General features: G+C 58.1%; 2 protein-coding genes and 1 long non-coding RNA gene across 8 annotated transcripts; 1 reads left to right on the plus strand and 2 right to left on the minus strand.

The window, feature by feature from the left end:
- Positions 1 to 90: 90 nt before the first annotated feature.
- MAFG (MAF bZIP transcription factor G) lies at positions 91 to 8,904 on the minus strand. Of its 6 annotated transcripts, none has more exons than XM_040582289.1 (3): positions 8,883 to 8,904; positions 4,460 to 4,521; positions 91 to 4,372 (listed from the first exon to the last, which is right to left on the minus strand). In XM_040582289.1, the coding sequence occupies exons 2-3, from the start codon at positions 4,493 to 4,495 to the stop codon at positions 3,920 to 3,922; spliced, it is 489 nt and encodes a 162-aa protein (XP_040438223.1). In that variant the 5' UTR covers positions 4,496 to 4,521; positions 8,883 to 8,904; the 3' UTR covers positions 91 to 3,919. The 6 variants fall into 6 exon arrangements, with proteins under 6 accessions (XP_040438223.1, XP_040438218.1, XP_040438221.1 ...); XM_040582284.1 differs by lacking the exon at positions 8,883 to 8,904 and adding an exon at positions 8,707 to 8,831; XM_040582287.1 differs by lacking the exon at positions 8,883 to 8,904 and adding an exon at positions 7,972 to 8,166.
- Positions 7,421 to 15,967, plus strand: LOC121082621. The gene is made up of 3 exons (XR_005826068.1): positions 7,421 to 7,432; positions 14,681 to 14,693; positions 15,425 to 15,967. It is a non-coding gene; the product is annotated as an uncharacterized LOC121082621 (long non-coding RNA).
- PYCR1 (pyrroline-5-carboxylate reductase 1) lies at positions 10,537 to 16,536 on the minus strand. The gene is made up of 7 exons (XM_040582281.1): positions 16,396 to 16,536; positions 16,254 to 16,324; positions 15,978 to 16,157; positions 15,148 to 15,369; positions 14,578 to 14,670; positions 14,011 to 14,174; positions 10,537 to 13,910 (listed from the first exon to the last, which is right to left on the minus strand). The coding sequence occupies exons 1-7, from the start codon at positions 16,460 to 16,462 to the stop codon at positions 13,751 to 13,753; spliced, it is 957 nt and encodes a 318-aa protein (XP_040438215.1). The 5' UTR covers positions 16,463 to 16,536; the 3' UTR covers positions 10,537 to 13,750.
- Positions 16,537 to 17,318: the final 782 nt, after the last annotated feature.

The following is a 17,318-nucleotide window of genomic DNA, read 5'->3' on the forward strand; positions in this document are numbered from 1 at the left end:
GTGCGCCACTTCCGGCGCCACCGCCCCGCGTGCGGCAGCGCCCCCCCGCGCCACGGCGGACCGCGCCCCAAGGAAGCGCCAGGCGGCGGCTGTTTGAAAGCGGTTTATTGTCACGTACAAAACAGCGGCGGCCGCGGACGGACACTATGTACAGCAATAAATAACGCCCGCCCGGCCCGCCGCCCCGGGCAATAACTTAGCAATAAATACCGCCCGCCCGCCCCGCCCAGTCCCCGGAGCCCCGGGCCGGGCCCGGCCGCCCCACCGGGCCCGGGGCTGAGCCGCCAGCAAACCTCCCCCGGGGCGAGCCCAGGGGGTGGCCGCCAGCGGCCCGGGCCTCCCCCCCCCGCCGCGGCGGAGGGCGGGCAGGGGGCCCGGAGGGGCCGGGCCGCGTCCCTCCACCCAGTCGCCCGCTCGGGCCCCCGGGCCGCCCAGCCCTCGCCCAGCCCGGGAGCGGCCGCGGCACCTTCACACGATTCACCACAGGACACACCGGGCCCGGGCACAGGCTGGGGCCGGGACCCCCCAGCCACCACAGTGAGGGCACCAGGAAAAGGAGAAAGAAAACACGACACCCTTCACAGCAGGAAACCAAACGGACGAGCACCTCAGGAACAAGAACTATCACACTCCAGAACACTATACACGAGAGAGGGGTCAGCGTGGCGGCGCGGGGCAGGGGCCACCTCGCGGGCACGGGAAGCCGCTGGCAGGGGACCGGCTCCTGGAGCAGGACGGGACTCTCCTTGGACACCGCAGAAATACATCACTCGGGGGTCCAACACATCACTGAGAACAAAACCAAAGCCAACGCGCTAGCGTGGGGAAGCAGCACTCACGACTGGGGACCACATCCCTGCGGACCTCCAGCCTGGCACCCGCGGAGCTTGTGTACCACACAGGTGCCCTTCAGCAATGGCTTTGCACCTGCCCCCCCTACACCACATGTCAAACACGCTCGGCCACTCAGAGCAGGCTGAGGCCACAAGCTAGCGAGCAGAGCACAGCGCAGGGGAGAAGAAACATCATTAACATCTAGTGGAGTCAGTGCTGCCACCTGCTCCATCCTCCTGACTCACCGTCTCCAAAGCAGCGCGGCCTCTTAGCAGCAACCGCACGGCTGCCACCCAGCAGGTAGGGAAGGACCCGGACATTCCTGGCTGCAGAGTACAGCGGAAGCAAGTTCACCATGCCTGTCATTGCCTGCCCTGTTGATGGGGCCCTCCTCACACCGCAGCCTTCAGCCTCTAGAGCTCAGTTCCTGGCCAGCCCCATGCACAAAACCTTGGCTGCTCACCCTGCTGAGGTCGGGCCTCTGGCTGGGCTCAGAATGGTGTTCTAGCCAGGTTCAATCTCAGGCTGGCTCCAGGAAGGACAGGGCTGGGACTGACACCCCAACCAACCAGAGGTTTCTGCATTTTGGAGCATCTCACCTCTTCCAGGCACCATGTCACCAGCTGGAAGACAGAGGTTAGAGTCCAGAGCTCTGTGCCAAGTGCTGCTCAGTGTTGTAGCCCACCCAGTGAATGGCTGGGAAGCAGCATGTCGGACACTTCAGCTCAGAGGAGAGACAGCCCAGGGCTGGGAGGGGGAAGCCTGGAGTCAATATTCTAACCTGCCTCTGGTTCAGGAAGTTCACTGGGAAAAGCATCCCAAACAGTTCCTCCTTAAACTCGCACTCAGAGCAAAGCCAGTCTCCACCCTGCGAAAAGAAATCCCCACCAGCTATCTGCTCCTCTCCTGCCACACTGCAGCCTTCAGCAGGTTTACCTGCAGCTCAGCCCAGAAGACAGCAGTATCAGCTCAACTATGTGAGAAACACATCACAAAAAACCACCCGGTATGGCAAACCACACCTCCCCACAAGACTGTGCCATCCTGGTCTGTCCTCTCTGTTCAGGAGACTTTCAGCAGCCAGATCACAGGGACTTCACCCCCATGTCCTGCTCTCTAAAACAACTCAGTAATCAGCTCAGATCTTTGGGTAGGGGAGAGGGGGACCAAAGTGTTTGTGGAAATGGAGCCTGGCCACAAATAACTTCTCAGCTGTGTCACACAGCTGTAAATCTAAGCACTCTTCCAACATCCATAGACAGAAGCTGCACCAGGAAAGACAGTAACCATGCCACAGCTTAATTTTCAGTAATATGCAGACACTAAGGACTAGCGCTGGTCCCATGCTGCCCGGAAGGCAGGCAGGCTTGCCCCTCGTCAGATAAGCTGCAACAGCAACACAAGTTCTGACCACAGAATCCCATTTCAGAGTTAAATCCCATCAGCCTCCTCCTAAACTTGGACAATTCTCCTTTGTGTTACTTCTCTACCAGATTTGCTGGAGGAAGGAAAGCGCAACGTTTTCCCCATTCAGGTAACTGAGTTACCCGGTGTCAGCTGCTCAGCAAGAGGCCCAAGCTGCCCCTGCTCCTGCAGCGTGCCCCTGCAGAGAAGCATTTTCTGGGCAGGCATCACTACTTTGTTGCACCAGACATGCGTTTTTGCCTTCAGGAATGGTAGCACCTTTGCCTGTGTGCCAGAATCCTTCTGCAGAATTCGGAGAGATTCCAACTCAATCTCTCAGTCGAGCTTAGGGAAAATGACAGCAGCATGAAACGACAGCACATGGAAAAGGCAGCCACTGGCACCACCACACCACAGCACCACGCAAGAGCTCAGAGAGCACAGAGAGTGCAACACAAGGGGACACAACGGCAGCCAGCAAGGTCAAGAATAAGTCACTTTTGGTACAATTGCAAAAAGATATCAAACAGGACTTGCCTCTTTTTTTGTCTTTTTCTAAGTTTTATAAATAAAGTCTGATAACTCTTTATAAAAACTAACCTCAGAGCCACAAACAGTTTGCGGGAGGTTCATGAGAAACTTTAAAATTATTTATTTATTAACTTTTAACTAGCAAAGTCTCCGAGAATATTTCCCCATTCGTATGGTCAAATATTCTCACCCTCTCAGATAAAAAAGCTGATTATAAATACGCTCTCTCTTCTGTCCGATTTTAATTTTAAACTTAGATAATTTAATAACTCTTAAAATGATGTTTCTCTCTTTAAATAAAGGGCTATTTAACCACATAAACTGGTTGTGTAAACCGTCACACTAGAGACACTTGATACCCTCAAAACACGGGAACAACTAGTGATTTTGGTCTTGTTCGGTGCAACACATTAGGCACAAAACCGGCCTGCAGTCAGCACAGTACCTTCCCCCCCTCCCCTGGGGTGCTGGGCCCCTGCAAGGGCCCTGTCCTGGCTCCTTCCTCATCGCTGGGGAAGAGGCAACAGGGCACAACAGCATCTTCCTTTCCACCACCGCTAGTTTACACAGCTAACACAACGGACGTCTGAAGGAAACCCACTGCTAGGGCACAGAGGCACACCGAGAAAGGAATAAAAACCTATTACACAGAATACCCCAACTGCAACTACGGGCACCAAATGAAACAAAAGCAGCAGGTTCCAGGCACCTGGCAGTCAGGCACCGAGATGCTCCACCTTGAAAAGTAATGAAATAAAGCCTTTGGAAGTGACCGGAAAAATTAGGGTTCCCGGCCCCCAGAAGAAAGCCTCCCTCTGGACCTTCCCAAGCCCTTCTGTTGCCCTGCCATCGGCCACGCTGCACAGACTTTCTTTGGCTAGAAAACCAAGATCTCACAGTCTGTCCCAAGGGTGCCCGAGGGCTACAGACCGCTGGGTGGGAGGTTCTGTCTGCACAGGACAAGGGACGCATCACCACTGCTCATATCAATCTGGACACAACAAGATAAAACTGGAGTGATCAGCAGGCCAGTCCTGGGCCAAGTAGAAGGAACCCGGACCCATGTGGGGAGGGTTTGTGCTTTGGGGATTCCAGGCTGGTTTTGTGCCTAATTGCCCTGCACAGACAAGCTCAGGCAATGCTCGCTTCACTAAGACCGGGCGTCCGTTTTGGATTTCACTATTGTGATGACACTAGTAGTAGCAACCTTGCCAGGGATGAGGGGCCCCATACTGGAGGTGAGAGGCCCCCGTGCCGGGGTCACAGGGCTCCGGGCCACGGTTCTGGCGAAGTTCTGGAGAGCCTCATATTTGGAGCGGAGAGCATCGAGTTCCATTTTCATGCTGGCATTCTCAGAGGCCAGCTTCTCCACCTCTTGCTGCAGCTCTGCCTTCTGCTTCTCCAGTTCCTCCTTCTGGGTAACACGCTTGACTCTGCAGCTGGCTGCGTAGCCCCGGTTCTTCAACGTGCGCCGACGCTGCTTCAGCTGGATGATCTCCTCCTTTGACAGGCCCCGTAGATGCTGGTTCAGCTCCCGCACAGACATGGTCACCAGCTCCTCATCTGTCAAGCTGGTCCCATTCTCACCTGGCTCCCGCTTCACCTGGAAGAGAAGGCAGCACACGCTTGTGAAACCTGGAGCGGATGCCTGCACCCACCACCCGCACCTCTCCTCCACCTGCTGCTTTACCTTCAAGGCCTTGTTTCCTTTGTTGGGGGTCGTCATAACACGACAGCCTTGTCAATCAGGTTCTGGAAGGGAAGGAAGGTCAGGTTAGCCCCCCCAGGACACAGCAGAGCCTGCGGCATTCCTGTGGCAGAGTCCAGCAGCAACGCCCCGTGCTGCTGCACATCCCACTCCCCCCCTTCCCCAGACAAGGCTTCACAAGCACCCAGCTGAGCTGGACTCACAAGCAGCAGATTCTGTCCCTGCACAGAAACTGCTGCCCTTCCACACCTCTGCTCCCACAGACACTTTGTGGCAATGCTGGGTTGTTTGGGTTTTTTTACTTGGGGTGGGGGAAATTAAAAAAAACTAGGAGGAGTCAGAATACACGGAAGCCACATTTTCAAAAATAGCCTGGCAGGCAGAAGGCTGGGTCCAGAGCATGGCTGCTCCGGGCCAGTCATGCTGACTCAGCATGCTGGCACTCTGCACCTCTTGCTCCCAGCCTCATCCTTGTCACTCCCAAGCAGAGCAAGGCAGCCTGTCTCTCCGACACACCCTTCCAACAGGTGCCCAAGCACAGCCCAGAAACTCCCCAGGACAAGAGTCCTACCACATCCTAGGCAACCAGTACAGCTCAAGAACAGGCGACCCTGGGCAAGGAGTGCAGGTGAAGCCTCTGCCTCCACAACATGCCTCACTGGGCAGCCTGCAGGATGGGAGAACACTACTGCTGCGCTCACGCCTCTCCAAACTTTTTCTGCTTCCCAGGAAAGCCAGCACATCCAGGTTCAAGTCAAGGTTCTGCATCCAACCTTTCCCAAGGAACAGAACAACCCGATACTGCAGCACAAGGAAGCATTTGGGCACGCTGGAATCCCATCACAAATGGGTTGATGCCTCAGCAGCCGTCACCCCTCCCGGTCACACAAAGCTGAGCCCAGCTGTAGGGCTTTTCTGTCACAAAGTCCTGCCTGGTACCTGGCAGTGCCAGGGCCCAGAACCACCTTCTCCCTCCCTTATCTTCAGAGCAAAGGTATGTCATAAGAAAACAGAGAAGAGAACCAGAGGAGAGTGGACACCCTCACTGCCACAGAAGACAGGACCTCAGAACTGGTTAAGAGCAATTCCCAGGCCTGGTTTTACAGTGACTCATACCCAAACTCCTGTTTCCATCCCTGTGTACCTCCTCCCCTCAGGCTTTAGTTCAGAGTGCTGCTACACTGCCCAGTGAATTAATCTGCTCAGATACTGCCCAACAGACACTGCTGCACCTTGAACAGCCAGGAACCACACAGCTCCTTAGCAAGGCAAGCATTCCCATGCAAGTACAGTCCACAAACACCTCTGTACCTTTCGTCTCTTCAGTGCCAGTCAACAATTTAGTTTGCTGCTGCTTTGCTAAATACAAGAGGCACTGATGTACAGTTACAGCCAAGAATCAGATGCACAACTCAGCAAATACAAATTTACACTCTTCTAGCAGCGGTGGTACAGGCTCCCCGCAATGCATCCACCACCTATTAGAGGTGAACGGGGTCAGCATTCCCCAGGACACCAGCAGAGACGTCCCCAAAGCCTCCAGCCTGCCAGGAGCCAGGCTATTTATACCCAGAGGACAATGCTCCTTCCAATGAGATGCCTGCTACAACCTGACAGTGCTGGCTGCATAGAAAGGGTCACTTTGCCATCCAAGGAAGGTAGCTGCAGTGAAGCACATAAGCAACTGCTTCATAAAATCAAGCCTTCACTCTTCCATACTGTTGTATTTCTTTCCTCTGCTCCTACCGGGCAAACAACATGGCTCCTGGGAAAAGGGGAGAAGGAAGGGAATAGCTGGGGACACCAGTGACATCAGCCCTGCAGCACCTCTCTCCACTGTTCTGTGGTGAGTGCAGGGAACCAAGAGCAGGTACCGTCAGAGGGACCAGAGAAATTTGTTTGCCTTGTGGCACTAAAGAATTTCCAGCTGCCTGGCAAGCATTCAACTTCCTTTGTTACAGCAGAGCTGAAACAAAACAAGGCAACGAATGTGCTGCATCAGGCACTGCACTGGGAAGAGAGCTCCTTGGGGTGGGCTCAGGAACCAGCAGGGCTGCTCACGCTGTCCAGACCCTGCGAAGGCACCAACCTTCGCCTTTCACCATGACTTCTGCCAAAGCTGAGAGACGGGGGTGAGAGAGCTATCAGCAGGCAAGAGAAAAGGCTGGCCCCAGATCCTGACAACAGCAATTTAACTTCTCTTGAACTTTAAAGAGTCAAGCATTTTTACCCAGAGGAGTCCAACATCCTCAGGCAGAAGTCTCCCACAACAACCTTCGAAGCTGTAACAGGACCATCCCCAAAAACACCTGGTGATCCTACCTCTCCTCGTCCCCCTTCCTGAGGGGATCAAAATGAGACACAGCAACACATAAGTCAGCAGAATCGGAAGAACAACCCAGAGACTAGTTGGCTACTGTCTGGGTCCCATTTGAAGGATCAGAGACAGAGCTGTTTGGCAGCTTTACAGAGAGGACACCCAGAGAACTGGCACCAAGACAGAGACCATACTTGGCCTAACTCTCCAGACTGCCGACTGCTCACTGTCGATAGCTTCCTGAAGAAAGATCACGCTGAAAAGTGTCAAACGCGATGACTGCAATGAAGAAAATGCAGCCTCAACATATTTCCCCAGAGCTCAAAAGGCCTGAACTCAGCACAAGCGCAGCCAATTCTCTCCTCAGCTCACAGGCAGCACAAGGGAGCTGACAGCACCGTGCATGATTCAACGTGGGCCCCATTCTCCACATTCCTGATGGCAGAACCATACCACGAGCCCCATGTAAACACGGTGACGTCACCCATTCCAGCGCTGGCTGGCCGGGAGAGAGAGACTGGGAGAGAGAGACTGGGAGAGAGAGACTGGGAGAGAGAGACTGGGAGAGAGAGACTGGGAGAGAGAGGAATGGGCTGCGCTCCCCAACAGGCCCCGCAGCACCCGGCAGGCGGAGGAGGGTGGTCTGCTGGCAACAGTCGAGCACACTGCACCAGGACTCATGCTCCCGTTGTGGATGTCACACTCTTCTTATTTGCTTTCTGGCAAATGAGCTCACACAGCCCTCCCAGGAATCCCGATGAGTCAGGTGACTCCCCCAGTTACCTACGAAGTCAGGACAGCACTTCTCCTGTGCCCCCATCTCCCCTCGAGGCCCTAGTGAGCTCGCACCAACCCAGGACATTCTGACAGCAATTCCTTGCTCCAGGCAGCTGCCCACCCACCTGCTTTTAGGGCTGTTCAGAGCTGGCACTCAGAGCCCCCTTCCAGCCTCCCCTTCCTCCAACCGTGCAGCTCAAAACCACACACCCCGGGCCGCCAAGACCCCCAGCTCTGGGCAGCAAGACGCACACCGACGCTCCGACGCTCGATGCCAGCCCGGCGCCGCAGCCCGCCCCACAGCCCCACCGGAGGGCTCACTTCCACGGCAGAGCCCATCCTGCTCCGCTCCGCGGGCGCTGCGGTAGCGGGCAGACCCCCAGCCTCGGCTCGCACCCACCGGGGCTCCGGCGGCGGGGTGGCTCCTCGGCCGCCAGCCCTCTCCCCGCCGGCAACGGCGACGGCAGCGGAAAGGCAGCTGTCCCGCCGCGCGGGGACGGCTGAGACGCCTTGGTGGCTCCCGAGCCCCCGGCCCCCCCCCCGTCGGGACGAAAGTCGCGCAGCAGGCGGCCAGCAGGCGGCGGGAGCAGGGCGCGGCGGCCGGGGGCGGCGGACCCCCGCGGGGCCGCCTGCCCGGCCGGGCCCTCGCACCCGCCCGCGGCTGCGCCTGTGCCCCCCTGCGGGAGCGATCCCGGGGCCGCGCCGGAGCCGGGGCGGAGCGGCCGGGAGGGGCGGGGCAGGCCCAGCCCGGGGGCAGCCAGCCCGCGCGGCGACCGAGGCCGGCGGGAGGGGCGGGACGCGCCGGCGGGCGGGGCCGGGCCCCGGGCCGGCGGAGCCGTGCACCTGTTGCCCGGGGGAATCGGGCGGGGCGGGGGACAGGGGCGGGCGGCGCGACGGGCGGCGCCGGAGCGGCCGCGGCCCGGAACCCCCGCCGTGAGTCAGCGGCGGCTGCGGCCTTGCCGCCCCGCGCCAGCCCCGGCTAGCATCCCCGGGCCCGCCGCGCCCGCCCCGGCCCGCCCCCGGACACCGGCCCGCCGCCCCGCCCCGCCCGGTGCCAGGGCCGGGGCCGCGCCCGCCGCCCGGGCCGCGCCCGCCGCCGCCCGCAGCCGCCGCCGCCGCCGGCGGTGCCGCTCACCTCCTCACGGAGCCGCCGGGGCCGGGCCGGGCCGGGCCGGGCGGGGAGGCCGCGCTGGGAGGGACCAGGATCCACGGGACGCCGCGAGCCGCCACCGCCGCCGCTCACGGACGCGTCACGTGATATTTGGGTCACATGGCTCCATTCATGAAGCGCCCGGCGCAGCGGCCACATACCTTAAGGGGGACGCGCGTTTCTGTCGGGGGCGGCGTCTTAAAGGGGCGGCGGCGGCGGGGTGGTGTCCAGCCCGGAGCCGCGGGGGCTCCCTGGCCCCGGCCGTGCCTCTCCCTGAGCCGTGCGCGGAGCAGTTCCGGGGCCGGGGCGGGCCCTGACACAGCCGCCGCGCCCGCTGCCCCACTAAAGCGCCGGTACACTGGTTGCGGGGGGGGGGCCTCCGGGCACCTCTGGCAGCGGCTGCCCGCCTGGCGCGCTGCCAGACGTCCTGCCGCGGCGGAACCGGCGTCCCGGGCACCTGTCGGGGTAGCGGGTGTGTGTGGCTGCCTTCCTCGGGCTCCCACGCGTGTTGTGGTGCACTGCGAGGAGCAGCCGCGCATCAGGAGCAGGGGGTGCTTGTCCCCACAGGGGTGTGCTCCGTGCTCCGCGTCCTGCGGTTTAACTTGGCTCCAGCGCAGAGGAGAGCGCGGCTCCCCGCTCCCGCTCCCCGCTCCCGCCCCGGCGCAGCCAGCAGCACACAGGCGTCCTCGCCCCCAGGAGACCTCGCGCTCCCTCTTTGCTGCATCCACAGTTTCTTAGAGCTGCTGAAACCGCACGGAGGAGTAGCAAAGTCTCCGCCGAAAACGCTTAGAGCGCTTTGCAGCCGCTCTCGGGGCCCTGGTGCCAGTGCCGAAGCAAGCGCTGGCTGAAAAGTGTTAAGACCGGGACTGGCTCCTCTGCTGTCAGTGCTCCCTGCCCGCCCCCCGCCCTGCTCTGGGCGCTCCCATCTGTGCGGCTCCGGCTGTGAGTCCGTAACACGGCGATACTGGCGCCTGCTGCATTTACTGCTGTGCACAAGCAAAGCAGGGCTGATGAGTACAGCAGAGGACAAGGGACAAGTGGAAGGTGCAGAAATGGAAGTGGGTATACAGGAGTTATGGTAGCATAATGGCAAAAGCGTGCTCCTTAGGAGAAAATAGGCTGGGCCCTGGGTATTCAGCACCAGCTCTGCCATTCTTGCAGGAGATGTAAACTTTCTTTCTGTGGGGCTCCTGTGGCCCTTGGCAGGCTGGCTTTGCCATCTGCTGTGGCAGCCAGCTGTTACAGGTCTACAAGCATCTGGGAAGTTCGCCTATAGCTCTGCCTCTCTGGGGATATGCTGGGGCAGCCCATAAGCCTCCCTTGCATAAGGGCTCAGGCTTAGCCACCCTACCTTTTATTCTGCATCACACTTTTATCAGCCAAGTGGAAAGTCTTTCTGCAATGCACCCTTTTGTTTTGCATCAGCCAGTAGTTAAGCCATCTCACTTCTAGCTTGGCCTGCCTGTGCAGGGTATTCACAGCCTCGGACATGGGAAAGGGAGGAACATGCAGCATCCACTCACCCCCCATGGAATTTGCATGCAGTGGCAGAACCACTAGAAAGCCTAAAGGGTTAGGATACTTGAGCTTTCTCCCTTCCCTTTAAATCTCTGCAAACTGGTCACACAGGGCCCTAGAACAACTTGTGTGTTGTTGCTTAGGGACCCTGGATGACAAGGAGAAACAGGCCAGTGCACTTCCCAGTCCCACACCCAGACAAACCATCCTCAGAGCCTTGAGCACACTCACTGCAGGCAGCAAGGACCCAACGCCTGCTACCAGGGGCAAGAGACAAACCCAGACCAAACGCAGCACTCTGTCAGAGAAGCGGTTTATTATATAAAGAGGGAAGAGGAGTAACCATCTGACATGCCTATAGGGTCGTACCCTGCTACCAGCCAAAAGCCTAACGCTAAAAATGCTTTAACATCACTAGCACCTTTGTGACACATCCTGCCAAGGAGGGAGGAGTGACTCAGATTCACTGATTTTCTTGGTTGGAACAGAGTATACACAATACCACAGGTAAACAAAGACTTTGTATTCCATAGTCAGGCTCACTGGTAGATAATTGAGCAGCAGAAATGCTTATCACTTGCTGTGCATGTAGTTTTATGCCTTGCATTACTTACTAAAAAAAGGTAAAAGAATAAAAGAAGGGGGCAGGGGGGTGGCAGTGGAGGTAGAGGGGGAGAGAGACATCACAAGTCCTGGATCCAGCATTGGACCTGCCAACGGGGTATTTCTTGTAGGAGCACTCATCCAGAAGTCCCTTCTGCTTTTTTTCTTATTCCCTCCTAAAATGGCACTTGCTTTCCTCTTTTATTCTTATCCTTCAGTGCAGACCACGCCTTATTAAAGTCAGACTCGTTTGCCATGTAAATTTGCACACATGCTCCTTACAAGCACGGAGGGGCAAGCCTCTGACCTTGAACTGAGTCAGCGGGTGCAATCTCCCCCTGCATGTTTCCCTGTCCCCCAGTTACTGCAGATTCCTGCTGACTCTTCGGCTTCCGGGGCCATTAGTCACCCCTCGGCAGGCTGCTCCCTCTTACCAGTCTTTAGTTCATACAAAGTAACCTTTCGTTTGATCTCGCCAGTGTCCAACATTCCTTGAGTGTTGGAGACCTTCGGCTCAGGGGACCTTCACCCCCTACTCCCTTAACGAGTTGTTTCCCTACTGTTGTTCACACCCTTCCAAGCTTTCCTTGGTGTTAGATCGTTTGTTTTTTTTTCCAGGTGGTCTTTGGCAGCCTCTGCATCAATACCAAAATGCTTTTTGTGCATCGCCTACACATCCAGGATTCCTCAGGAGACAATAAGCCCATCTTAAACGTCCCCCTTTTATCATCCCTCCCGCATTACACCCCAAGGTGGAGCACAGTACAATTTACCCACCCAAGTCCATCCCACCCCCTGCAGCATGCTGTTCCCATGGCAGCCCTGCTGAAGGGCTGTGGCAGCTTGCACGCCTTGGGCAGTTTTCTGGCTTGGAAATGGACTCAGGCCGTGGGAGAAATGTGGAGAGGCAAGGAAGCCACACAGGGACATCGGCTATAAAGATACCATAGAAAACAGTAGATACAACCTTCTCTTTGCTGCTGTTCTGGGGCTGCCTTCCAAGACTGTGCCCGAAGTAACGGTTAACTGGCCTTCCAGGTGACAGGCTGCAATCTGCCTTCTGTCTGATCAGAGCGTTGGTTCCTTCTGCCCTTTGTCTGCAACCCTCAGTGATTCCTTTCCCTGGTGGGCCCAGGGAAGGGAAGTGCCATGTTGTCCTGACACTGCACAGTGCCAGCTCGCACCTGGCCTGGCACTCAGGGCTGTGCTAGCCAGCAGGAAGGGTTGAGCAGGGCCACCCTCTGCCTGCTGCTACCACAGCCCTGGCCAGATTAGCTCCCTCACAAGTAGAGCTGCGGGGGCAGAAGGCACTGCTCCTACCCCCCATCCTTCACTGCTGTTTCTTGCTCACAAACTTAAGTCAGATGGGAAATTCTCCAGACCAGAACAGCAAGGGTCTTTCTCCTCTGCACAAGTGTAGTCATTTGCATGTGTTTCACCAAGCAAGTGCTTGTTGTTGGACAGGCATCAGGCATTCTGAAGTCCTTCCTGAGCTTCTTTTGTGCCAAGCTGGAACTGACTTTCTTCCGAGGTCTCATGCAGGACAAGCTAGGTGACGTGGGACAAGATCTGAGCCACAAGCCCCGTCAGATGACTCAGTGTTTCCCTTCAGTCTTCTGTTCTAAAGAACTAGGGACACAACTGCATGAAGCAGCCCTGAACTTTTTTCTAGGTGTTTTCCCCTTCTAGCCATTAGCAGTGCAACACCTTCAGAAAAACAGTAAGGAAAAAGAAACTGTCTAGAAAATACTAGAGACATAACTGTGCCAATATAAAGTGACACAGAGGGCTGGCTGCTGCGCTGGAGATTTCACCAGCCCAGGGGCTTTGCTGGGAGAAATGCTGTTGTGGAGGGACAGTCAGTCCACCACAACACGGCTGGATTGCACAAGCTGAAGCAGCCGCTGTCAACAGGCATCAACGCTGCAGTCCAAGGAGGTACAGCCTGATGCAAGGAAGGGTGCTGAGGAAGAGCCCTGCTGCCACACAGCAGCTCAGCACCAAGGTAAAAAACCCTTCCTGAGTCTAAGGAAACGGTACAGAAGTTGACTTTTCTTTGGAGGAGGTTGTCCTTGATTTCAGCTCTGCTCCCAGCTGCCCCAGGAGCAGTGAAAAGAGCAGGGAGAGCATCGCAGTGCACAGTGACACTGAGAGATATCCATAGGCACATGGGAACAGATTCTGCCCATGGAGAGCACGAAGAGGTGTCAGAGAGCAAAAAGGGAGCACTGACCACCCACCCCACCACCTGGCCAAACACCCAAGCAAGTCTAGCAGTGAAGGAGGAACAGTGAGAGCAGCTCATGGTTCCCCAAAGCAGACAGAGCAGCCACCAAAGAGAGAAACGGAGTGCGGTCCAGAGGTTCACACCATCTGTCTCAAAGTCAAGAGAGATGGGGCAGAGGCACTTTGGTCCCTTATGAGAGACACTTTAGGGCCCAGCCTCTAGTGTAACACCCAGCACTGCTTTTGTGTGGCAGCATCTGCTCTAGCAAAGAAAGACAGCAACAAGATACAAGCTCTGACACCAGATGCAAGATGAAGCAAGAGAGATCCAGGCCTGGTTCAAACCTTTGAAACCTTTAGCAACCATTTCTGCATGGGACACCTTGAACACTGCCCGAGTCCTAGAATTATGCAAGCCTTCTGGACAAACAATGCCCTTGACGAAGCTCCGATGATGTTACACCCCTGCCCAACAGAGAACAGCAATGCCAGGAACAGTTTGCACTGACCCCACTACAGGTTAAAGACCCTCCTCTACAGCGTTGCACTGCTCCACAGCTGCTGTAAGCCAAGTGCTGAGTATGGGGGACACCAACATTCAGAGTAAGCATTTTTCCTTAGACAAGAAGGAAAGGGCATGGAGGAGGCTCATGTTCAGCATGGCCAGACTACTGTGGTCTGGTCAGTTCTTCTTGCTGCTGGAGCTCCTATTGGTAAACAGGCTGACTTTGCTGGCAGGTGCCACAGACAGAGAAGGAGACTCCAGCTTCACCTTATCCAACAAGGTCTTCTTTATGGCTGCTGCAGAGATCTTCTCTTGGTCTGCCAGATGCTGCAGCTCCCTGCAATGGGGTGGTGAGAAAGAAAGACATAGCAAAAGGAAGAGACAGGGAGTATGGAGTGCAAGTTTTTCGGGCTCTTTAGGACTTCCTAGGCACCCACCTTGTCCTGATGCAGGAAGCCTCCACAGCATTGATTAGGAGTGAGCGAAAGCCACCACTCTCCAGGAAGTGCAGAGCATGGATGGTGGCTCCCCCAGGTGAGCAGACGTTGTCCTTCAGCTGACCAGGATGCTGCTCAGATTCTAACAGCATTTTGGCAGCACCCTGTAGCGAGGAAGAGAAAACATCTGACAGAGCTCTGACTGAGGAACTGGCTGTCAAATACTCCTGTTCTCCACTGCACAAAGCGGCACCTAACACTCACGGTGGGCAAAACTGGGGCTCCTGCCCAAGAGCCATCAGCAGGCTGCTAAAACACTTTTCAGAGCTGAAAAGGCCTACAGAGGAGTCACGGTTCCCCAGGTCCCAGCTCCTACACCATCAGCGCCAGCAGATTGCTGCAGACACTTCCCACATCCCCTCACTGGGAACCTGCGTGCAGTCAAAGCAAACAGGTTTTTTAAAGTAGATTCAGTAAAATGACTGAGATAATTTCAAACTGTGACATGCAGAACACTGCACAGAGCAGGCATAGACTCAAACATGTTCTGGAGGAGGAAACACTGACCAGCAAAGCCTGCGCTCCAAGTCGAACAGCCAGCCTGCGGGGAAGTCCCATTTTCACTCCCCCATCCGCAAGAGCATCCAGGGCAGTGAACGCCTGAAATCAGACAGAGGAAGAGGGTGACTGAAAGGCTCTACTCCAAGACTGATAGTCTCAGTGAGCAGAGAATCCAGACCTCCAGGATTACACCGTGACTCCTATCACTTGACAAAAACGTTCCCCCTTTACTGCATGGGGGCCACACCAGGCTTCCCTCCCACGAGTTCCAGCTCAGGGGTGGGGGAATGGGAGAAATTCAGCTTTTGCATTGTACTAACTACAGTCCCACGTTTTGCAACACGGACATGTGGACAATGCATGCTGGCTATGGACTTCAGACTTGTCTGACTGGTAATGGACTTTTGATGTTGACCCAAAGCATTTATAAATGGGATACCGGGATTACCTGTCCTGTCATGAATGTGAGTGATGAAAAAAACAAGAAATGACAAACTGAAGTCACACAGACTTTCACCATATGCAAAGCCTACTGCTCTCCCCAAGACCGCCACAAGCTGAGAAAGCAGCACATACATACGCAGGGCCACTGCCACTGAGCCCCGTTACAGCATCTATCAGGTCCTCTTCCACCTCAGTGCAGAAGCCTACACTGGCCATCAGTTGTTCCAGGAGCTTCCCATCCTCCACATCCGCGTGAGTCCCGGTGGCATAGACTGTAGCACCTTCCCGGACAACCACTGGGGTGTTAGTCATGCACCTGATCACTTTTGGTGTGGGGCAGAAGGCAGAGAGTTTCTTAGGGCAGAAAATTATTTGAGACAGAAAGAAAGAAAGAAGGAAAGAAAGAAAGAAAGAAAGAAGGAAGAGATTAAAACAAGCTTCAGTGCATATCTGGCATACCAAACAGGCTGTCTAGGAAGGGGCTCCCCACATGCAAGACCAACAACACATACAGAGGAAAAACAGTCTCCCATATTCCAAACGTCCTCCTTTAAGCTGATGCGGCCAAAACTTAAGTGTCAAGTCTTAGGCAGTACCAACAAACAGGAAGGTGGGCAGAGCTGTAGCTGGGAGCGACAAGCTGTGCCACTCTCTCCCACACCAGCTCCCGCAGAGACTTAGCACAACGTCTGCAGAAATTCCTGGGAGACAGCCCAACGCTGCTGAGCTGAAAGGGACCTGACAACACCTTGGGCGGGGAGAGCTGGCGCCAAGGCTCTCACAGCTTGTTCTGACGAGGGCGGGCAACGGGGCCCCGAAGCAGCCGGGCAGCTGCAGCACCGCTGTGGGCCGAGCGAGGCCCGTCCCCCATGCCGCTGCGGGGCGGCTGCGGGGGCTCCGCGCCGGCTCCCGCACGCACCGGCTCCGACCCCGGCAGGCCCCCGGCCCCCGCAGCCCCTCACCTTCTCGATGGAGCTAATGGTGACGCCGGCCGCGCAGGAGACCACGATGTGCCGGGCCTCGATGTCGGGGCCCACCTCCTCCAGGATGAAGGGGATGATGGGCGGCTTGACGGCCAGGAACAGGACATCGCTGCTCTTCACCGTGTCCTTGTTGCTCACCGTGAAGTTCACACCAATTTTCTGCAGCGGGGGAGGGGAGAAGCGGGAGCGCCGTCACGGGGGCGGCCCGCCGGGGTCGCGCCGCCGCCCGCCCGCCCGCTCGCCGCCCGCACTCACCCGCAGCCCGCTGACGGTGGGCAGCTCGGTGTCCGGGGAGCTCGCCGTGATCTTGTGCGCGGCCAGGACCCCTGCGGACAGCACCGCGCGTCAGCCCGGGCGGCTCCGCGCCCCCCTCCCGCCCGCCGCGCCCTGCGCCCACCTGCCGCCGTGAAGCCCCTAGCCAGGGCGAAGGCGAGCTGCCCGGCGCCGATGAAGCCCACGCTCATGGCTCGCCCCGCCGCCGCCGGCCACCGGCCACGTGGCCGCGCACCGCGCAGGGAGGTGGGGCCGCAGTGTGAGCGGCACCGGCCGTCGGCGCGCAGCAAATCGGCGAGGGGCGGGGCGGGGCCGCCCCGGCTCTCCGCCACTCAGGGGCGAGGGGCGGGGACACCGGCGCGGCTCTCGCCAGCTATTGGGGCAACCGGCAGCGGGTATTGCATCATTCACCGCCGCCGGTGTCCGCTCGGTGCAGCGGCGCGGCGCTAGGGGGCGCTGTCCTCCCGCCGCAGCCGCTGGCTGGTGGCGCGCGCCGTTCTGGAAGCTTCGGGCACCGCCGCGGAGGGGCCCGGCCGGGGCGGGGGGGCTGGATCGCCAGCTCCCGGCTGCCCCCCAGCAGCGCCCCCCGTTTCCCGGGCCGCCGTGCCCGCCGTGCCTGTCGGCAGCAGGGAGGGCGGGGCGGGCCCCCCAGCTGCTCCCCCGGACGTTCCCGGGATGCCGCGGCCCCTCCAGCCCCGCGCGGTCGCGGCAGGTGCGGGAAGGGGCCCTCGGTCCTCGTCGTGTCCTCCCGCCGCCGCCGCCTCCTGGGCCAGCAGCAGGCGGGGAGGGGCTCCGGGGGGTGCCTCTCCGGGAAGCGGCCCCGGCCCCATTCCCCCCGCCCGGGCAGCCGCTGCCCCGGGACGGGGCTTTGGTGGCCCGATAACCGGGCAAGTCGCGTCAGCGCAACGGGCGGGTCCGCGGTGGCGGGAGGGGGCGGGCGGGGCGCGCCCCCGCAACTTCCCCGGTCACGGTCCCGCATAGCCCCGGTCACAGCCCTGCACGGCCCCGGGCACAGTCCCGCATGGCCGCGGCCGCACTCCCGCAGGG

Source organism: Falco naumanni, chromosome 1, assembly GCF_017639655.2.
Source record: "Falco naumanni isolate bFalNau1 chromosome 1, bFalNau1.pat, whole genome shotgun sequence".
NCBI classification, from domain to species: Eukaryota; Metazoa; Chordata; class Aves; order Falconiformes; family Falconidae; genus Falco; species Falco naumanni.

What these genes read in the sequence shown, in the direction of transcription:
- MAFG (XM_040582289.1), bottom strand. Translation starts at nt 4,495, where the DNA reads ATGACGACCCCCAACAAAGGAAACAAGGCCTTGAAG. An exon ending in AAGGAAACAAGGCCTTGAAG is followed by an intron (nt 4,373 to 4,459) that starts GTAAAGCAGCAG and finishes CTTCTCTTCCAG; the next exon opens with GTGAAGCGGGAGCCAGGTGA.
- PYCR1 (XM_040582281.1), bottom strand. Translation starts at nt 16,462, where the DNA reads ATGAGCGTGGGCTTCATCGGCGCCGGGCAGCTCGCCTTCGCCCTGGCT. An exon ending in TAGGGGCTTCACGGCGGCAG is followed by an intron (nt 16,325 to 16,395) that starts GTGGGCGCAGGG and finishes TGCTGTCCGCAG; the next exon opens with GGGTCCTGGCCGCGCACAAG. An exon ending in CCATTAGCTCCATCGAGAAG is followed by an intron (nt 15,370 to 15,977) that starts GTGAGGGGCTGC and finishes TTCTGCCCTAAG; the next exon opens with AAACTCTCTGCCTTCTGCCC.